Source organism: Camelus dromedarius, chromosome 23 (assembly GCF_036321535.1).
Source record: "Camelus dromedarius isolate mCamDro1 chromosome 23, mCamDro1.pat, whole genome shotgun sequence".
NCBI lineage: Eukaryota > Metazoa > Chordata > Mammalia > Artiodactyla > Camelidae > Camelus > Camelus dromedarius.
Genome location: NC_087458.1, coordinates 8373191 through 8392426, shown reverse-complemented (window position 1 = coordinate 8392426; position 19236 = coordinate 8373191). Strand labels below are relative to the sequence as shown.

Below are 19236 nucleotides of genomic sequence, written 5' to 3'. Positions count from 1 at the left end.
ACACTAGTTTTCCAGAACAGAAAACAAATACGTTACCTTAATTCACCCAGCCTCTTATCCAGCTTTGTGCAGCATCCCTGCAAACTCAAGGACATATTTACACTTCTTCCCCTCTGAGAGACATTTAACTTTGGCCTCTGAGGTACATTTCTGGTTCTGATAACCCCTTGGGACACCACAACTTCAAATTCTACTCACCTCTTCAACACTGAGTTCTTTTTTATTTCTGAACTTAAGTAACATAATCAAAACCTTTTAGTTACATTTCATCAAGTTTTATTGTATGGTCAGGGTATGAGGAGGAGCTCCTGAATTAGCTCAGTGTCTTCTTGTCTGGAGGGTTCCAAAGTATTTTTCCACTCCTGCAGTCCTTGCTCCCCACACTCTCCAACTCTTGGGGCTGAGACAGCCATTGTTTCAGGCAGAGGCCAGGACCCCCCTGAGAATGTGCAAATCCGTATTTATGCTTTGACTTCCAAAATAGGCAAGAGCCATATTTTATTGATAGAACAAAAGAGATTTGTTTGCTCCAAAACCAAAGATTGTAGACTAAGAGAATAGAGTTCATTTGGCAAGTCACAAAGTAAAAAGATGCCAGGCAGAATATGAGAGTGGTTTTATATATCTTTCTGGATTAAGGAATTATTTTTAAATGCATTGAGGATGAGATTGTAATTAAAACTTAAAAGAAATGTGACATGCCATTCCCAAGGGGCTCAACATAACAGAGCTGTGTGGCTGGTGAAGAGCCAGCCAGGTGACGGGAAGTCCAGATAGGATGAGCAGGAACGCAAAAGCAGAAGACGCTGGGTCCCACTCCCCCCTTATCTGGGAGGGTCGTGCCTCCTCCCAGGGATCCATGTTTAGTAAATTGGGCCACAGTGTGTTTGGACCTTAAAGGGCTCCTAGAAGGGCTACAAATCACCCTTAGCTTGTGTTCCATGTTTGGAAGGTCCAGAAGTTCTTGTGGGCTCCTATAGGTGAGATAAGGTGCTGAGAAGGGCCATGGGCCAGAAAGTACCTGAGTTCAGAATAAGAAAGGTCAGAGTTCAGGGACCTCACTGTGGAGGAGGCTGTGGCAGGGACCAAGCGCATCACCGTGTCACCCACACTGCCTCAAAGCCCCAGCAGCAGCAGAGGTAGCAGAGGCAGAGAGTCAGACCCAAAGACCAGGGCACAGCTCCCTGGCAAAGGCCCACAGGGATCACAGAGAACGGCAAGAAGACCAAGTTCTCTCCCCGCTCTACAAGGACAGGGAGGCAGTGAGGAGTAGTAAGGAGGATGGAGGTTGGAGGCAACAGGGATGACTTTCCTTGGCTCATCCTGTAGTGGAGATGGAGCATGCGGGTTCTCCGGCGTGACTGTTTCGGCTGATCCTCTCACAGGGCGCTTGTGGTTTCCTTGTATACCTCTCTTCTCACACAGTGGACATGTCTCACCTACCTTGTCACACAGTCCTGACAAGTGAGGTGACACGCTCTCAGGAAGGCCATCTTTGTCTCTCTCTTCAGCTGCTCGTCTTGGCTGGTTCATTTCCCCATAGACTCTCTCTGCTGGAATTCTCTTGCCTCTCCAGACGCACCTCTTGTCAAAGTTCTTTTAAGGTCCTACTTGCAGTTGATGAAAAACGTGTTCATTGGACTCACGGATGCTTTTGCAATTTCTTCTCAACTGGAAGCCAATACTTTTCTACTATAGGACATTTCAGCAGCATTTCTCCCCTTCAGTTTCTCAGATTTAAATCAGACACCTGTCCAGTGCATCCCCAAGCTGCAGGGGGACATACATCCGGCTCTCTGCATGGTCTCACTGAAGCCCCTCTCACCATGTTGAGGTGAAAGGTAGGCACCTATTAGGTTAGAAGGGGATTCATGGCAGCACAGCTCTCTCCAAAGAAATTCTCTTCCCATCTCCAAATGTGGGCGAGAGAGGATTAAGAGTCTGAAGCCAGTTTTCAGAAGCTTCTTTCAAAATTCTGCACATGGAGGGTATTTGCCCAAGAAGTTTGATTAATCCCCCCAAGTGCTATGGAGGTTGTGAAGGATCTGATAATGTGCGTGGAGGGAAGCAGATGTGATTTCAGCTGTGTGTGGTGACAGCTAGGCTTACAGCATTAACAGACTGGCTGCCTTTCCTTCTCTAAAACTGAGATTCGGTATCACTTTCTCATTGTATAATTTTGGCAAACTGTTTCACCCCTCTAGGTCTTAGTTTCTTTGGCTGTGAAATGCCCTGCCTTGCCAGGTGGCTGCTCTGAATCTACACAATAATGGGTGAGTACCATGCTCTACAAATGCAATTATAACTTTTGTTCCCTCCTGCCCCAGAGCCCATGACCCTTCCCCAGATCCTGGCCAATTAACCATCTACCACATCAGGCTGGTACAATGTCACTCTGGAGCACCAGGGTCACAGGGACCACAGAAGACCTGAATGTGACCTAGGTGAATAAGGGCCTCCCCAGGAACCTGGAGCAGAGGGACATTGAGACCAGGCTCTGAGCCTACCCCTGAGCTAGCCCAACTCCAGCCTCACCTGTGTGGGAAATAACCATGTGGACCAGAAAACTGCCACCCTAGACTTTGGGGAAATCTGTTGGGATCAAGAGAGTGCCCAGCAAAGACAGTGTGTTCACCTCTATGGACATTCCTTTCCCAGGAGATTAGGGGTACAGTAGGTTGGTGCTGGAAAATGTGATTCCAATCTCCCTAGCCCTTTGGGACAATACCAGGTGAGATGGGAATCAGAGACAGTAAAGGTGGCATGTGCCCAGGAAATTATAGGATGGTGTGAAATTGAGGCTTTTAGGAAAAGCAAAGATCAGCTGTACCGACCACTGCAGTCTACCTCTGCTCTGCTCTAAATCCCACTTGAAGAGCCATTGAGTGGACAAGGAATCATGTCTGTAATGAGCAAATAGGAAAGGCAGGTTTTGACAGCTGACATTAGAGGAGAATTTCCTATAGTCAGAGTCCTCCAAAACTGAAATAGATGCTTTGGAGCACAGTGAGGTCCATGTCACTGGTCACTGGTAGAGTGTAACCACAGGTGCAATTACTTGGTGGGTAGTTATAAAGCTCAGGATAGGGTCAGACCCCACAGTGAGTTTTCTTCCAACACGTACATTCTCAGATTCTAGGAATCCCTTTTGGCAAAATCACATGGGATTATTTCGAGCCCCAAAGTCCCAGTTTCCCCAGAACCACCAGCTGGAGGAGAGGGCCTTGTACTGAGTCAGCCCACTGCAGGGAGCGTGGCCAACCCAGGATCCATCACCCAGAAGGTTCTCACTCTCAGCTCTGTTTCTGACCTAACAGAGACTAGATCTCTATTCTTACTCCCATTACTGTGGAGGATGCCGGCAAAAGCTCTTCTGCTCCTCAGGCTCCTTGGGAAGCTGGAAATTCAACTCACAAGAAAAATCTCCGGCAGAGGAAGGGAAGTGACAAGTGTCCAAGCAGCTCGGACAGCTAGGTTGGGACTTTGTTTCCTTTTTCATGCTTTGTCAAGTTTTCTGAATCATAAATAAATGTTTTCTATCTTCTGGCAAGTGTTAAAACAAATTTGTTAGCACAAAAATTATCTATTCTTTAAATATGTGAAGAATTCACCAGTAATAGGTTTTGTCTCTCATGCCCTCGAAGGACAAAATACTCCTTTATACAATATTTTCTGTGTTCACTTTTTGAGGTTTATATGCACATGTAAATTGATCTTAGCAATTTTACATTTTTAAAGAAATTTTCCATTTTAAAAAGATTTAAAACTGAATAGACATTAACTATACACTACATTCTCTTAAAGTTTTTTCTTGTTGTTATTGTTGTTTTGCTGTTTTAAATATGAGAGGATCTTGCTGAAAGGTTAGGTGATAAATTAGGTAAACATTCCAGCCCTGAGAGCTACAGGATCTCATTAACCAGTTCACAGCTTTTCTCTTCGGGTCTGTTTACAAAAGCAACTTGGTAACTCAGCTGTTGGTATGTGGTGTATTGAGGGGGTGTCTTCACACTCCACATTCTCTACTACAATTTGGAAATGAGAGAAATAAGGATGGATTTGAGGGGATTTTTTTTTTTAACTTTTAGAGATTAAATAAAACACACATATGTGGATTATAGTACAGCTACAATGATTCCAGTTGAAACCAGGGCAAGACTTAATCTCACAAATGCACATGACCAGAAGGATGGTTAACAAGAAATGGGGCATAAAGAGAGGTGAGAGACAGAGACAAATGAAGTGCTCAGTCAAGCTGGCAGGAGAATCTCATGTCCTGGGCAGGTACATCCCACCATGGAGATGGAGGACTTAGACCAGATGGCCATTGGAATCCAGACCAGCAGCATCTGTTCACCTGTCCTGACTCAGGGCTCCCCAAGCAGCCCAGTGGTTTCCCATGTGGCCTCTCTTTGAGAAGAGGATGTTTTCGTCAGGCTAACAGGGATATCCAGCCCAGTTATCAAGGATACGTCTCACTGTAAATAAATAAACAAACATTCTGGTTTTGCATATCAGTGTCTTTTAACATTTATTATCAAGATTTTGCATCCCCAAGGTAAATCAGCACTGGGCAGTGGATGAAACGGAGCTTCTGGGTTCTGGTTCAGAATCTACATGCCAGACCTTGGTGGGCACATCAAAGTACAGTTGAACCTTGAAAACCACACAAATTGGAACTGCACCAGTCCACTTATATGCTGTGTTTTTTTTTTCAATGAGCATGTACTACTGCAGGGCTACATGATCCGTGATTGCTTGAATCTGTGAATGCGGAATTGTGAATACGGAAGGCTAGTTGTAAACTTACACACAGAATTTTGACTGCTCAGGGGTCAACTGTAATACCCGCCTATAGGGTGTTGTCATTCGCCCATTCCTTCAGTCACCCAACATTTACTGGCCTATGTACTAGCACAGGCCGAGACACATCTTGGCAAACTCTCAACCTCTCTTTGCCAGGTATGTCCCCATTTTTGAAGAGACTTTTGAAGACTTCATGCAGACGAAAGCTTTCAGTTTTCAAGCTTGATTATGCATCAGAATCATCTATTGAGTTTTTTAAAATATAGATGGTGCCCAGTTTCAGTTTCAGGATAGAGTCCAGGCATCTGTTCTTTTCTCTTTTAAAACATTTTTATATTGAGTTATAGTTGCCAAGGGGGAGGGGAGTGGGAAGGGACAGACTGAGATTTCAAAATTTGTAGATACTTACAGGCATATGTAGAATAGAAAAACAAGATTATACTGTATAGCAAAGGGAAATATTTACAAGATCTTGTGGTAGCTCATAGCAAAAAAAAAAAAAATGTGATAATGAATATGTGTATGCTTATGTATAACAGACACATTGTGCTCTACACTGGAATTTGTCCAAGCACCTTTTCTTAAAAGCTCTCTAGTTGATCTAGTGAACAGCCTGGGTTGTAAGCAATTCATGGGGAGTGTCCACTTGGATCAATTCGACCGAAATTTTCACTTTGCTTGTACTATGTAGACAGATTTAGACATTTCGGGTTATTTCAATAAAGACCCTGAAGGCATCAATCAACACAACAGAAAGTGAAAATGAGCCTAAGTACGTTAACTGGTTTCCAAAATGCTAAGCTTCCTGTTGGCATGTATGTGGCTTTATGTATCAGAAGCACAGCTCTGATCCTGTCACTGCCCTGCCCAAGAGATTTAATAGATAATCTTTGTTTTGATTAGTGTTATAAAGAATCCGATGATACAGAAGAGACAGACCCCAGAGGGTAACCACTGTCAACTTCTAGACCTATTTAGCTTTTAGACCTTTTTTTTTAACATTTTTTATTGAGTCATAATCATTTTAAAATGTTGTGTCAAATTCTAGTGTAGAGCACAATTTTTCAGTTATACCTGAACATACATATAGAGAAAAAAAGGAAAGCACGGAGATTAAACAACATGCTATTAAAAGAAACAATGAGTCAATGATGAAATCAAAGTTGAAATTAAAAAATACCTTGAGACAAATGAAAATGAAAATGAAAATACAATCACAGCTTTTAGACTGCTTTGTGCCCATATAAACATATGTTTGTATATAATTACAATTATATACACATGTCATAACTCATCTAATATTTCATGGACAAGTTCCTATTCAAATACATTAAGTTGTAATTTACTCTTCTTATTACATAAATAGTATTCCATCACATGGGTAGAGTATACAGTGGTGAGAGCAAGAGCTTTAGAATTCAATTCCAAGATTTCCATTCTAGCACTATCATCTATCAGTTACGTGACCTTGAGCAAGGTCATTAATTTATCAGTGCTGTAGTTTCCTGGGAATAATGATAGTATTTGCATAACAGGATCACAACTTATACTTTGAGGCCTCAATACCCACTTGTCTTTAAACTACAGCCTAGAATGAATGCACCCTGACATACTGCTTCTGGGCTGATGGGCACTGATGCCCAGCCATGGCTATTCACCTGGGATGCCAGTGAGAGTTGTCACCTTCTTCTCTCTCAGCTTTCTGTTCAGCCTGAGTGGAAAGAGGTTATAAACAGCCTTGTTATGGAAGCCCTGAGCCTCTCTTATCCCTGCACCATCCAGCAGGATCATAACACTGCTTTATAATGCTCAAGACTTCAGCTCAGAACTTTGCTTTCTGAGGTCAGAGATGAAGCAGCTAAGCTTGCTAAGCTGGGAGAGGAGCCAAGAGACCCAGGAATCCAGGCCAGCAGACCATGTACCACAGATTGTAATACCAGAGTGATTCCATCTCTGACCCAAGAGCTGGGACCCAAAGGAGGGGGCAGAGGCTTTGAGGAGGTGAGGACCCCCCAGGGAAAGGAGGAGCTCCCACATACCACAGTGCAGGCTGCACCAGGACCTCAGACTATGTGAGGCTGGAGGGGGGATAGGAAACCCCCTCTTCAGGTCTCTGGGCCAGGCAGGGTCAGGGGAGGTGATCTCATCTACCCTTCCTTCCATGTGGTCTCACTTTCAGGAAGACCTTCAGCAGCCTCTGTGCTCTGGGTCTCAGTCTGCTGAGCCCCTGTAGGAGTGGGAGGAAGGGTGGACCAGATCCTTCACACAGAGTGATTCTTGTCTCCTTGTTCTTGGCCTCCTAAACCCCCAACCCTCCTGAGGGAGCCCCAGGTGAGTCCTGCAGGGAAGAGTCATGTCCAATGCAGGGCAGACTGTGGCAGGGGTCTTAGTTATGTCGAAGGTGTTTGAAAAAGTCAGGTGTGGGAGGGACGATTTCCAAACCTTTGGGAACAAGACAAGCTCCGCGGGATGCATGGTTTGGAAGGGTACTTTGGTCAGCATGGCAGGATTTCAACAGGCAGAAATGAGAGCAAGGAGCAGGGAGAGGGAACTGTCATTCCAGGTGGAGAGATGTGAGTGAGCAAAGAGGAGGCTGGTCTAGGGTCTGAGGCCAGCAGAGCTGGAGGGGACAGAAGGATAGTCTTTTGTGGGCTCCCACCTGCCCACGCTGCCTCCATGGACCACCAACTCAGCATCCAGCACTAGGCCATAACCCCCTCCTCTATGGCATGGCCAACACCTCTGCACTTGGTTTCTCAGAAGGACGTACACCAGCCACACGGCAGAGGCTGTGGGGATGAACACATGCACAGTCAGGGAGGTCTTCTTTGGGAAGCATCAGGAGGAGACGGGTCAGGAGCTGAGTCAATGATGGAGGAAGAGCACTTGTCCTACAGGTGTGAGGATCCTGAGTGGGAGAGCAGCTGAGGGAGGTGACAGAGGAAGTGACAGGGCCACGTGTGCCCAGAGAGTTGAGGGCAGGAGGATCAGAGAACACAGACCAGGGGCAGCTGGAGCTGGACCAGAGCTGGAGGAGGCAGGTGTCAGCAAGGATCAAGCTCAGAGTGGAGGAGTCCTAAGAGTGCTGATTCTTCTGCTTCCTCCAATTAAATTATCTTCATGGCCTACCTGGCTTGTGGACCTCACTGTAGACAGTATTGAGGGCCTCGTTTTCTCCGAGATGTTGTTCACTCATACCCTAGGAATGCAAGACAGAGGATTCCTAGAACAGCTGAGGGGTGCCCCAGAGGGACCACATGAAACCAGCGCTGCTGACATGAACTGCATGTGAATTTGCCCAACGTGCCCAGCGCTACACTGACCCCAGTTATACATTTTCTTAGCAAATACCATTGACTGTCCTGAAAAAGTTGGAGACAGTGGGGCCAGGAAAGGCAGATGACTAGGCTTGACAGGCCCAGATCGAGACATGGAGAGATCCAGAAAAGTCCAGGCTGAACACAGCTCCCACCTTCTCACCTTGTATGTGCCCTCTGGAGATTCCGGCTGGCTCAGCTCTGCGTACTCGATGCCACCATCATGGTCCCTGTGGTCCTCCTGCAATTCTGTACCCGAGTCATACACAAAGTGAAGCTTGAGCCTGGGGTTTGAAAATCTGTACCTTCCGCCAAAGCTATGATCCAAAGGCCATGGTCACACCCACCATCCCCTGTGCTGAGATCTTCCCTGAGCAGCAAAGTACAGGAGAGGAACCAAGGGTCCAGTGGGGGAGGGAGGCATCTGAGTCAGGAGGGGCAAGTGCAACTTGCCTTTTCTAGTCTCCATCTTCTCCTTCTTCTTTTGTGTCTTCCAAAGGTACAGTCCACCTCCGAGGATCAGCAGCACAGCCACGGTGGCCCCTAGGATGCCTGGCAGGAGGTTAGCACTGGCCTGTCCATGTGAATCTGTTTTCCTCAAACAGAGAGAGTGAAGAAAGGTAAAGGAAAGGTAGAACTTGAGATACACCTGCCAAGGGGACAGAGAGGGAGAGCAGGTGAAGGAGTCTCAAGGGTCCTGGTTCAGAAGCTGAAGAGGGAGGAGCAGGGAAGTTTTATTCATTCAACCGCGTCCTGAGCTCCTGCTTGATTCGAGGGATACTGAGATGAACAAGACGTGGTCACCCAGAAGGATGACTGAGAAAATATCAAAGTCTGCCAGCCAAGGGCATTGCTGTGCAATAGAGGATTACAACTTGTACACACGTCTTCAGGGAGGGCCTCCCAGAGGAGGTGATGCGTAAACTGAGTCTCGAGGGAGGAGTAGGAGTTTCACAGATATTCAGGATGGACACAGCATTCCCGGAAGGAGGAGCACCACATTCAGAGAATGGTTGTGTGGAATCACCAGCCCCGGGAGTGGCCAACACCCTGCTGCAGCAGGGAGCAGGGACAGGGCAGGGAGGAGCTGGGCGAGGAGGATCAGAGGGAGGAAGGGGTCTCTTTCCAAAGGGTCTTGTGGGTCATGCTGAGTGCTGAACTGTATCTAAGTCTCCAGGATGGGGCCAGGGGTGGGGTGGGTAACATGGGATTTTAAGTGATGCTGACACGTCAGATCCCCCCAGCAGCTCGTGGAGGATGGGTTAGAGGGGCGAGACTGCACACAGGGTACCAGGCCATTCATGCATTCACTGAAACAGCGACTGTGAGCAAACTTTGCCAGAAGCTCTGCTTGGGACACAGATTCACAGGAGAACAAGACATGGCCCCTGTCCACAAGGTGATCCAGACAAATCTATAAACAGAGCACAGCTACTCAGTGTGGGGTGACCACAGGCTGCCTCTTAAGGGAGTGATGCCCGAGGGCGGCGCAGCGGCAGCACCTGCAGGGCCGTGTGCAACATGAGACGGACGCGCCCTTTGTTCACACTGTATTAACCACAACCAGGCGCAGGGCGCTCTGTGACTGTCCTGCTCTCACACACACACACACACACACACACACCCGAAGAAGCAGTGCCTGAGGGGATCCTTCCATAAAAGTAAGTCAGGACGCAAAGGCCAAGGGCAGGAGGAATGATGGTGGAGGAAACAGCATTTCCAGAGGCTAAAGCTTGCAATAGCAGGACATATCCGAAAACTCCAGGCAAGCAGCTCACTGTGAAGCATGCAGGTGAGGCCAGAAACATGGGCTGAGAAGCTTCTGAGCCTGGACTCCTACAGGGAGTCACTGGGTCAGACTCCTCCAGACAACACAGGTCAGTCGCCCAACCCGATTTCTCTTCCAAAAGATGACAGTGGCCGCACTGTGGATAATGGATGGGGTGGGAGAAGTACTGCCCTGGAGCAGGATAGGCAAGAGGTGGAGATGTGGGCATGGATGCGAGACACCTTGAAAAACAGAGACAAGTTGGATGTACCTTCCAGACCTCTGTACGGGATGATCAGGTGGAAGGTGGTGCTTATAGCATGGAGAGGAGAAAAGCCCAGAGCCCTCACCCCAGTGCTGTCTGACCTCTGAGAGTGCCCCATGCACTCACCATGGGCACAGACTTCCCCAAGGCCTAACGTGGCAGTTTTCTGGTCCACCTGGTTGCTGACCACACAGGAGAGGCTGGGGCTAGGCTGGCTCAGGGGCAGGCTCACAGCCAGGGTCCAGGGGTTGGGGGCCGGTCCTGGTGTCACTCTGTGTTCCAGGCCCCTGCTCTCCCAGGTCACATTCAGGTCCTCTGTGTCCTCTGAGGCCCTGCACTCCAGGGTGACATTGCACCAGCCTGCAGCAATGGATGGTGACCCCGGCAAGATCTGTGGGGGGGGCACGGGCTCTGCGGTAAGAGAGACAGAAGCGTGGAGCCTCACATGAGTAGAAAGAGTTACATCTGCACGTCCTGATTCCTTATCTCATGGACACCCGAGCATCCTCCCTTTAACGATGGCGAGTGCATTTCACAGATAAAACACAACTTTCTCAATATTTAACGTACAGCAAGTGACAATAAAGAAGGAAGCCACTGAGTTAAGCCCTATTTGATTTCACGAGACTGAGCAAGCCTTAAAAATCTCCAACAAGAAAATAAAGCCCGGATCCCACCTACCCAAAGCCCTTTATTTCTAAGAAAGTGGGGTTTCTCCTGGGAGAGGAAGGAGTCTGGGACAGAAGGACCAGTCCTGGGTCAGGGCCCTTGCCCTCTTCTCCTGCTCAGATAATGCCTGGCCTTGCATGGCCCATAGGGAAGGAGGACATCTGGCCAGGTCTGGGAGCCCAGAGAGATGTCCCAGGCTCCCCAGCGGACACATTTGCAGGAGAGGCAGTGGCAGCAACTAGGAATGACAAGCCTGAGTCTGGTTAGAACGTGCAGTTAAACTTGAGGTCCACACAGGAAAAGACGTGACATACTGATAAGCTGGTCTTAGAAATCACATGGTTGCCAAGGGGGCGGTGGGGTGGGAAGGGACAGACTGGGAGTTCAAAATTTGTAGATACTGACATGCATATGCAGAATAGATAAACAAGATTATACTGTATAGTACAGGGAAATAGATACAAGATCTTATGGTAGCTCACAGCAAAAAAAAAAAGTGACAATGAATATATGTATGTTCGTGTATAACTGAAAAATTGTGCTCTACACTGGAATTTGACACAACATTGTAAAATGACTATAACTCAATTTAAAAATGGAAAGAAGAATGAAAGAATGAAAGAATGAAAGAATGAAAGAAAAAAAGAAAGAAAGAAAGAAAGAAAGAAAGAAAGAAAGAAAGAAAGAAAGAAAGAAAGAAAGAAAGAAAGAAAGAAAGAAAGAAAGAAAGAAAGAAAGAAAGAGAGAGAGAGAGAGGGAGGGAGGGAGGGAGGGAGGGAGGGAGGGAGGGAGGGAAATCACACGGGAATCTTGCTGCAACAGCCACTCCCTCGTAGCAGATATCTTCCCATGCGGACAGGAAACTTAAGGAAAGAAAGTGCTGGCTAAGTGAGGTTCTTAGAAAGTGTTGCATCATAAGATTCTCCCGTCATCTATTGAGGCTTTTTGAGCTGGATTTATGGAGTCTGTAAGTGAGGCTGGCCTTGGGCTGGTGCTGAGTAAAAGGAGAGAGGGCAGCTGAACTAACTACACATGGATTTCTGAACTGTGTAGATGACCAGTCGTCCCAGATTTGTCCACATCCAATCCTCGGAACCTGTGAATATGTTAGATTACTTGGCAAAGTGGCATTAAGGTAACAGATGGGATTAAGGTTGCTAATGAGCGGACTTTAAAATAAGGAGACTGTTTTAATTATCTGGATGGAACCAACATAATCACATGGAAGGAGGAAGAAGAGGAGGAAGTCAGAGGGATACAAAGTGAGGAGGGTTGGTCCCACTATTGCCGGGTTTGAAGGTGGAGGAAAGTGGTCTCGAGCCATGGAATGTAAGCAGCCACTAGCAGGTGGAAAATGCAAATAAATGAATCTCGTTCTGGAACCTCTAGAAAGGAACACAGCCCTGCCAACACCTTGATTTTGATCCAGTGAGACCCATGTCTGACTTTTGACCTACAGCGCAGTAAAATAGTCAATTTGCGTTGTTTTAAGCCTCTAGATTACAGCAATTTGTTATAGCAGCAACAGACGATGAATACACAAACTAAGCAGATTTAGACCTATAAAGAACAATCATTCTGGCAAATACCACTTGCCCCAAATTTGCGTTCTCCTCTCCCAAAACACTGAAGTGACTTTATCCTTGGTGTGAATCTCAGTTCTGCTCTCCATTTTTTGTGAACCCACTGACCCTAATTTTAAACAGTAAAATGAAGTCTGAAGGCTGCTGTCAGGAAGGAATCCTGCAAAATGAGACCTATGTGACACTCCTATGTGACAAAAGAAGGAGGTGAGCTATGGGATGGGGTGAGGGGGGGTCACGTACCGTAGATAATGAGGGGGAAAACCTGGGTGCGTTCTATTCCTCCAACAAAGCTGATGCGAGCCCGGTACTGCCCACTGTCCTCAGATGTCAGGTTCTCAATCCTCAGGGACATCATGTTGGGCACGTGGACCCTCTGCTGGTACTTGTCCTGGAGGCTGATCCAGGTTGGAGCATCTGTCCCAGGATGGACTTTCAGCAGGACTCTGTAGTTTGACTCAGGGCCAAAGCCCCACGAGACCTCCTCCAGCTCAGCTCCTGGCTCCTTTGTCACATGAAACAACACAGAAGCTCCTCGGATCTTCTGCAGAGGAACGTGGGCTCCAGGACTCTTGGCCCCAGTGCTGCAGACACCTAGGGCATTGGGAACAGGAAACGTGATTGTTTTCTCATCAAAAATGAAGGAGAACTACAGAATCCACATTTTAAATGAAATCCTTAGTAACTCCCTAGATTCTCCAGAGGCAGCCGAGTATAATACATTTGAAAAAGTTCTGGAATTAAGTCCTGGTAGTTCTAGTAAAGTGTAATCTGGAATAGGTTACTCATGGTTACCTAGCGGACTTTGGGTCAGCACTAAATGCATAATTGTAGAAGGAACTTCTTACTTGTCTCCCAAAGATACCCCCGCCTCGTGTCCACATCCTTCTGTGACCCCCTCCCTGGAGTGTGGCCTGCACCTAATGACTTGTTCTTAGGAAGGGAACACAGCAAACGTGATGGATGTCACTCAGTGACACTGGATTATACAAGACTCCCATTCTCTCTCTCCCCTTCACTCTCCCTTGCTCACTTTGAGGAATCCAGCTGCCATGTTGCCAGCTTCCCTATGAAGAGGCCCACATGAGGAGGAACCAAGGGCAGCCTCCGGCCAGCATCCAGGGAGGAACTGGAGCCCTCAGTCCAACAGCCACAGGAACTTCCTCCCATCAGCAATCACACGAGGGAGCTCAGAAGCAGATCTTGCCCAGTTGAGCCTGGAGCTGATTGTAGCCCCAGCCACAACCTTGATTTCAGTCTGAGAGATTCTGAGCCAGAGGACCCAGCTGAAGCACCCCTGGGCCTTGACCCACAGAAAGTGTGAGCCTGTACCTGGTGGTGTTTAAGGCATTAAGTTTTGGGGTGATAGATTACACAGCAATAGACATCTCATCCAAATATAAAAGCTGCTCCCTTCCCTGCTCCATCTAGGCTGTGTAGTAGTCAGGACAGGCTAGACTCTGCTGTGTAACAAAAAGTAGAAATACTTCAGGGTCTTAGAACAGGGGAGTTTCATCCCCCACCACAAGTCCCATGAGAGAGTGAGGAGGGGGTCCTGTCACACACGGTGGAGGCTCCACCACCTGGTAGCTGCACCCATGGAACCCACAGCGTCTTCACAGGTCCCCAGCCCCACAGCGGGGAAGGAAGACAAGAGAATCATGCATGGGGTTTCACCACATCCACCCAGAAGTAGCGTGATCTCTGCTCATACTTTTTGGCTAGCATGATCACAAGGCCTTAGCTAGCTACCAGGGACTAGAATATGTGGGGAGCACACAATCCTGTAGTGAGCTCTGCTGTCCCTGCCGCCAAGACAGCTCTTCCCCATCCAGTCCCCGAGAGGCCACAGTGGGCGGTCCTCAGTCACTCTCATGCAGAGCGTGACCATGGGTACAACCTTCAGGGCTGCCTCCTCCTAAGCCTGTCCTCCCTCTTCAGACACAGGCCGCAGGGGACCTGATACCCTCTGACCTGTCCTTCCTGGGAACCAGAGTAGTTCAGAACAGGACAAGGGAAAGGGCCACAGAATGACTTATCCTGAAGGGAACAGCAATCTGCTTCTCTCATCAGGTCAGGATCTGCCCGGGTTGGCTGCTGCCTTCCAGGGACCAAATCAGTATATTCTCCAAATCAGTAAATTCTCCCCATATCGAGCCCGCCTCCCTCCTGCTGTCCTCCTGCCCACTCCTGGCTCTCGCTGGAAGCAGAGACTAGCTCAGGCCAGTATTCACACATGCAAGCATTTCTGGTATTTCCTTGTACTCATTTAGTCACTAACTCACTTAATCAAGCATCCCCTCTGGGTCGGGCCTTCACCCCAGTCCCTTCAGCTCCCCGCACAGGGCTGGGGTTCTCATAGTAGGCTTAACGCCGCCTTAACATGCTTTCCTGCGCGTGGCTTGCAAAGAAGGTTTCCACAGGCTGTGGGAAGATAGGTGGTGTCCTTCATTTCACTAGGAGGTCTACAGGAGCAGATGCAGAGAAAACAGAGGGCTGGGCCGGGTTCCAAAGGAGAGGCTTGAAGAAGAGCACTCCCTCCCTTCTTGGAGGGCTGAGAAGTGACCACAGGGATGACGAGAATCTGCTCTTTGAAGTTGCCCTACACGGACTCATCAGATGCCAGTCCCTGTCAGGACACAGGAAGAGGACAGGACAGGATGAAGAGACAGAGCAGAGGCCTTGAAGCACCCACAGGAGAGTCCCGTCTGGGTGGAGGCACCGAATCCCAGGACGTCCCAGCTGGGAGAGGACTTAGAGGGGGACAGCCCAGGCCCCTCCTGTCCCAGAGGAGGCGGCTCCCCGGGAAGTGAGCTTGTCCTGGTCACACAGGGCAGAGCCAGACCTGACTTCCGGGTCTCCTCTCTCCCAGCCAGCGCCCCTCCCCTGCAGGAGCTGCCCACCCTTGTCCCTGTCCCAGCACGGCTGACTCACCACCAGGACCTGGGCAGTTCCTGGGCTCATCCTTCACTTCCTCTCCTGGGAAAGGGGAAGTGCATGCTCACAAACCAACTTAAAATTCTATTTCTCTCTCTCCCTCTCATTCTGTCTCTCCCCCTCTCTCTTTGCCCTATGTATTCTTCCAACACCAGAGGTTAAGGAGAAAACTCTAAATAATATCACATATTTTTCAGTTAAATAAAATGAAGAAAAGCAAAAGCCTGCACTTTACTGTTGACACAAAGTTACCTAGTTATAGAGGGTAATGTTCTGCAAAGCTCATTGTTATTTCAAAAAATCTGTTTACAGGTGCCCTCTAGTCCATTAAATTTCATAGAACTCCTGCTCGTTCATATAGTGGCTGGGATAATAAAATAAAAAATTAAAACATTAAAGGCTTTCCAAGCTTTCTTCAGAATTCATGATTCACTACGCCTTATTTCCTCATTGGTTTTTACTTACTTTGTTGTAAACATATAACCTCTGATAAAGTCATAAATGTGCCTGTTTTTCAAGATAGTCTTTCCTTCAGTTCCCTTTTTGTTTAACTTCTGATGTTCCTACTTCCCGCTGCCTGCCCACACAAGCACTCTACTGTTCCTTTCTCGGTTTCTCCATATTCTTACAACATGTGGGTTTACAGACACCCGAAAATGTTAGAGGCTGCCGTTCCTTTTATGAAAGAAGAATTTCATTGTATTCAGCCTTCTGAATATTGCTCAAGAAACTCACGTTAGAGTTGCTTCCTCTAGCTCAGACCCGGGGTTCTAGCTGGCCCCCAACTCCACAGGAAGCTGCAGAGGCTGTAATGTCTCCTCTGAGTCCAGAGCAGGGAAACCCTCGTCCCACCCCTCTGTCCCCAGGAGCCGGCTTCTCTGTCTCCATCCCTCTCCCCAGGCAGCTCCAGGCAGGCAGCTCCTGGCAGCTCCTGGCTTCCCTGTTCTTGCAGCAGAAGCAGCCTCATCTCCCTGGAAATGGCTCCCTAAGTGCAGCCCAGGCAGTGGTAGCTCAGAGGTCCTGGCCTCGCCACAAGCAAAAGGCCATTTTGTTCTATAGTTCATCTGTAAACCAAACACACTACATTTGCCAAATTATAACAGAGCTGTTTTGTCTTTTTGTTCGTGAAAGACATCAGACACGGAAAGGAGACCCTGCCTCCCTGTACCACATAGCCCTCCCTCCCGGAGCCCCGGCCACTCACTGAGGAGGAGGCTGGTGAGCCCCAGGAGCCAGGAGGCCCTGCGGAGATGCGGGTCTTCTGAGCAGGGCTCCATCAGTGCCGCCCGTCAGCCTGTTCAGCTGCGGAGGAAACATCCAGGAGGCAGGGACAAAGAGGAGGACAAGTTTACTCGGAGCACGCAGGCTCTTCCCACCCCTAGGGCGGAGCTAGCATGCTAGGTCCGTGTCAACAGCCCACCAGCCTACAGCCACCCACTCAGACATTTCATGTCATCCCCAGCTCCTGCCGCAGGCCCTCAATAAACAAATGCAGAATAAATGTATAAACCACCTCACTCCGGGACATGCCTGGCCCTGTGCTGGAGAGGGTGACGCCAGCTTGTGGGTCTCACACTCCCCACACTGGCACTCACTGGAATCCCCTCACCTGCTTCCCTGGGCACCAGCTCTGCCCCCTGCAGCCCTGCCCATCAGTGCCAGCCTTGGGCTCGGCTCAGGAGTCACACCGCTTCAGCCCGGTGGGGCTAGGCCTCCCCTGCATCAGGGCCTGTCTCCTCTGTCTTTATACTAAATAATGAGTCAGATTTTGATTTTCCACAAACTCAGCTGTCAGTTGCCTAAACGTGAAGCTGTGAGCAAAAGAACAAAGCTCCTTGGGGGAGGTGTCAGCTCCCCACGTCTCCTATGCAAATACAGACACTTCCCATGGCTTGTACCCGTACAGCTTTCCCGGCGGCCACACGCGTCAGTAGGCCTCCCCATACACAAAAACTAAGCCCTGGTCTGCAGCCCACCCAGCATTTCCCTTCAAGCCTCTGCCAGCCCTGCTCCTGCTGTCACAGAGGGGCCGCGACAAACATCTACACAGGCCTCCGGGCATGGCCTCGGCTGTCAGACTCACCCCACCCACTGAGGCTCACTCAGGCTCTGGCCGCCTCTCCCCAGACTCAATACCCCCCAGCACCTGAGAACTCTTGGGCCTACACCCTATGGGAGTAGCACCATCTACCTCACTTCTGGGCAGTGCCCCCTTCTCCTCCCCACTGAGGCTTCCTCCCAGCTGCCCAGACTCCAAGGCTGGACCCCCCAGGACTAGCCCCATGACTGTGCACTTAAGGTAGTTGGGGAACTGCCTGTTAAACCCACTATATGGATGTGAAACTTGAGACCAAGACGGACAACGTGACCTGCAAAAACTTACACATCAAATCAAGGGTAGGGTCTGGACTCTTAACAACAGACTCTAGAAAAAAATCCCCAACCTCACAGCCACTGTCCCATCCCACTGGGTGGCCTCGAGCAAGTCACCTGAGTCCATTCTGTGCTCCCCTAAACCGTCCTGTAGCATCCCAGGCAACAGAATACACAGCACTAGTTTGATTCATGCAACCCAATCCAGTAATGGAGAAATTACCTCAAAAGGTGACCCATGAATCGTGAGGTCAGAAGCTTCCTGTACGGTGTCAGCACGTGGGCAGCTCACCCCCTGGTCACTCTCAGGGGGATGAGAAGCAAGCCCCATATTTTTCACCTCCCATGTCCTTGCACCTCCTGTGAGCGCTCCCTGCGTGAGAGCTCTCTGGGTCTGTAAACAATCTGCTCGGGATTTGGGAGGGGAGGAGGAGCCTAGAGAGAAGAAAAGAGGAAACTGCTACAGGCGGGGAACTGGGAGCTTGCCAGACAAGTAAACACTCCACGCTGGCAGAACACCCGGTGCTTTTTAAGAACAAGATCTCTAATCCCAAAGCAACATCCCAGTCATCAACACCCCCAGCTTATCTAGCTCTCTCACATTTACAGAGCATTCTCATCTATGAGAGACAGATGGAATTACAATTATCTAACAATTTCACAGATGTGGAAACTGAAGATCCAAAGAGGTTAATAAATAAGCCCAAAGTTTGGAAGCCAGTATGTAGTGGAGCCTGGCCTAGGACCAGGCCCCTGCCTTTCTTACCAGGATCCAAGTCCTCTCAGTGCAGTGAAGCTCCCACACGCAGACGGCTTCAGACCTTGAGGAGCCACATGAGGGGAGGGAGACCAGGCCTGTCCCAAGACAGTCTCTTGCCTCCCTCACTCCACCCCAGGCCGAGAAACTAAGGCCAGTGGCTGCATCTCAGCACCCCCGAGATCAAGGCGGCCCTTGTCCACCAGTGGACCTGCCCTCCTCCCTGGTGGAGAGACTACTCCCACCCTGTGCCTGTGCCCATCTCCGGTGAGGACCTTTCCCCGACTTCAGTTTGTGGGTGACTCTCATCCCAACCACATCAGATCACTCAGCCTCTTTCTGCTGGGCTTCCTTTGTCACTAGGGTTCCCAAGAGAGCCTTGACTGGGCTGGTTGTCAGCATGTCTCTTCTGTGCAGCGGGAGAGGACAGACCATGACACCCAACACAGCCTTCTACCCACCCGAGGCATTCCGACCACAGCACTCCACCCCAGGGGGAAGAGGGCGGGCTCTGCACATCCCCACTCGCAGCCCCCGAGAACGTGCCCACAGACATTTGAGACCCTCTCATTGGGGGCACAGAGAGGAGGGAGAGCCCCAGCAGGAGCAGGTAACTGGGGAAAACCTCCCCATTTGAGGGGGCAATCCCCATCCCTTATGCGCCTAAGAGAGGAACACCCATCAGCCTCCAGCCCGCACACCTGCTCCCGCTCCCTGGAGGAAGACCCTTCCCTCTGCCCCCTGTCTAATGCCCACCGACC

The 19236-nt window shown here is 49.2% G+C and overlaps 1 protein-coding gene across 5 annotated transcripts; it reads right to left on the bottom strand.

The window, feature by feature from the left end:
• Positions 1 to 201: 201 nt before the first annotated feature.
• LOC105102706 (SLAM family member 5) lies at positions 202 to 18130 on the bottom strand. 5 transcript variants are annotated; one of them, XM_064477871.1, is made up of 9 exons: positions 17942 to 18130; positions 16550 to 16647; positions 12652 to 13002; positions 10283 to 10567; positions 8578 to 8711; positions 8287 to 8379; positions 7936 to 8005; positions 7466 to 7595; positions 202 to 4478 (listed from the first exon to the last, which is right to left on the bottom strand). In XM_064477871.1, the coding sequence occupies exons 2-9, from the start codon at positions 16620 to 16622 to the stop codon at positions 4463 to 4465; spliced, it is 1152 nt and encodes a 383-aa protein (XP_064333941.1). In that variant the 5' UTR covers positions 16623 to 16647; positions 17942 to 18130; the 3' UTR covers positions 202 to 4462. The 5 variants fall into 5 exon arrangements, with proteins under 5 accessions (XP_064333941.1, XP_064333942.1, XP_064333940.1 ...); XM_064477870.1 differs by lacking the exon at positions 202 to 4478 and adding an exon at positions 4506 to 6517; XM_064477872.1 differs by lacking the exon at positions 7466 to 7595 and having other exon boundaries at positions 17942 to 18129.
• Between the last annotated feature and the right edge of the window lie 1106 nt (positions 18131 to 19236).

What these genes read in the sequence shown, in the direction of transcription:
- LOC105102706 (XM_064477870.1), bottom strand. Translation starts at nt 16,622, where the DNA reads ATGGAGCCCTGCTCAGAAGACCCGCATCTCCGCAGGGCCTCCTGGCTC. An exon ending in GCTCACCAGCCTCCTCCTCA is followed by an intron (nt 13,003 to 16,549) that starts GTGAGTGGCCGG and finishes CCAATGCCCTAG; the next exon opens with GTGTCTGCAGCACTGGGGCC. An exon ending in CAGTGAGGTCCACAAGCCAG is followed by an intron (nt 7,596 to 7,935) that starts GTAGGCCATGAA and finishes TCATCCCCACAG; the next exon opens with CCTCTGCCGTGTGGCTGGTG.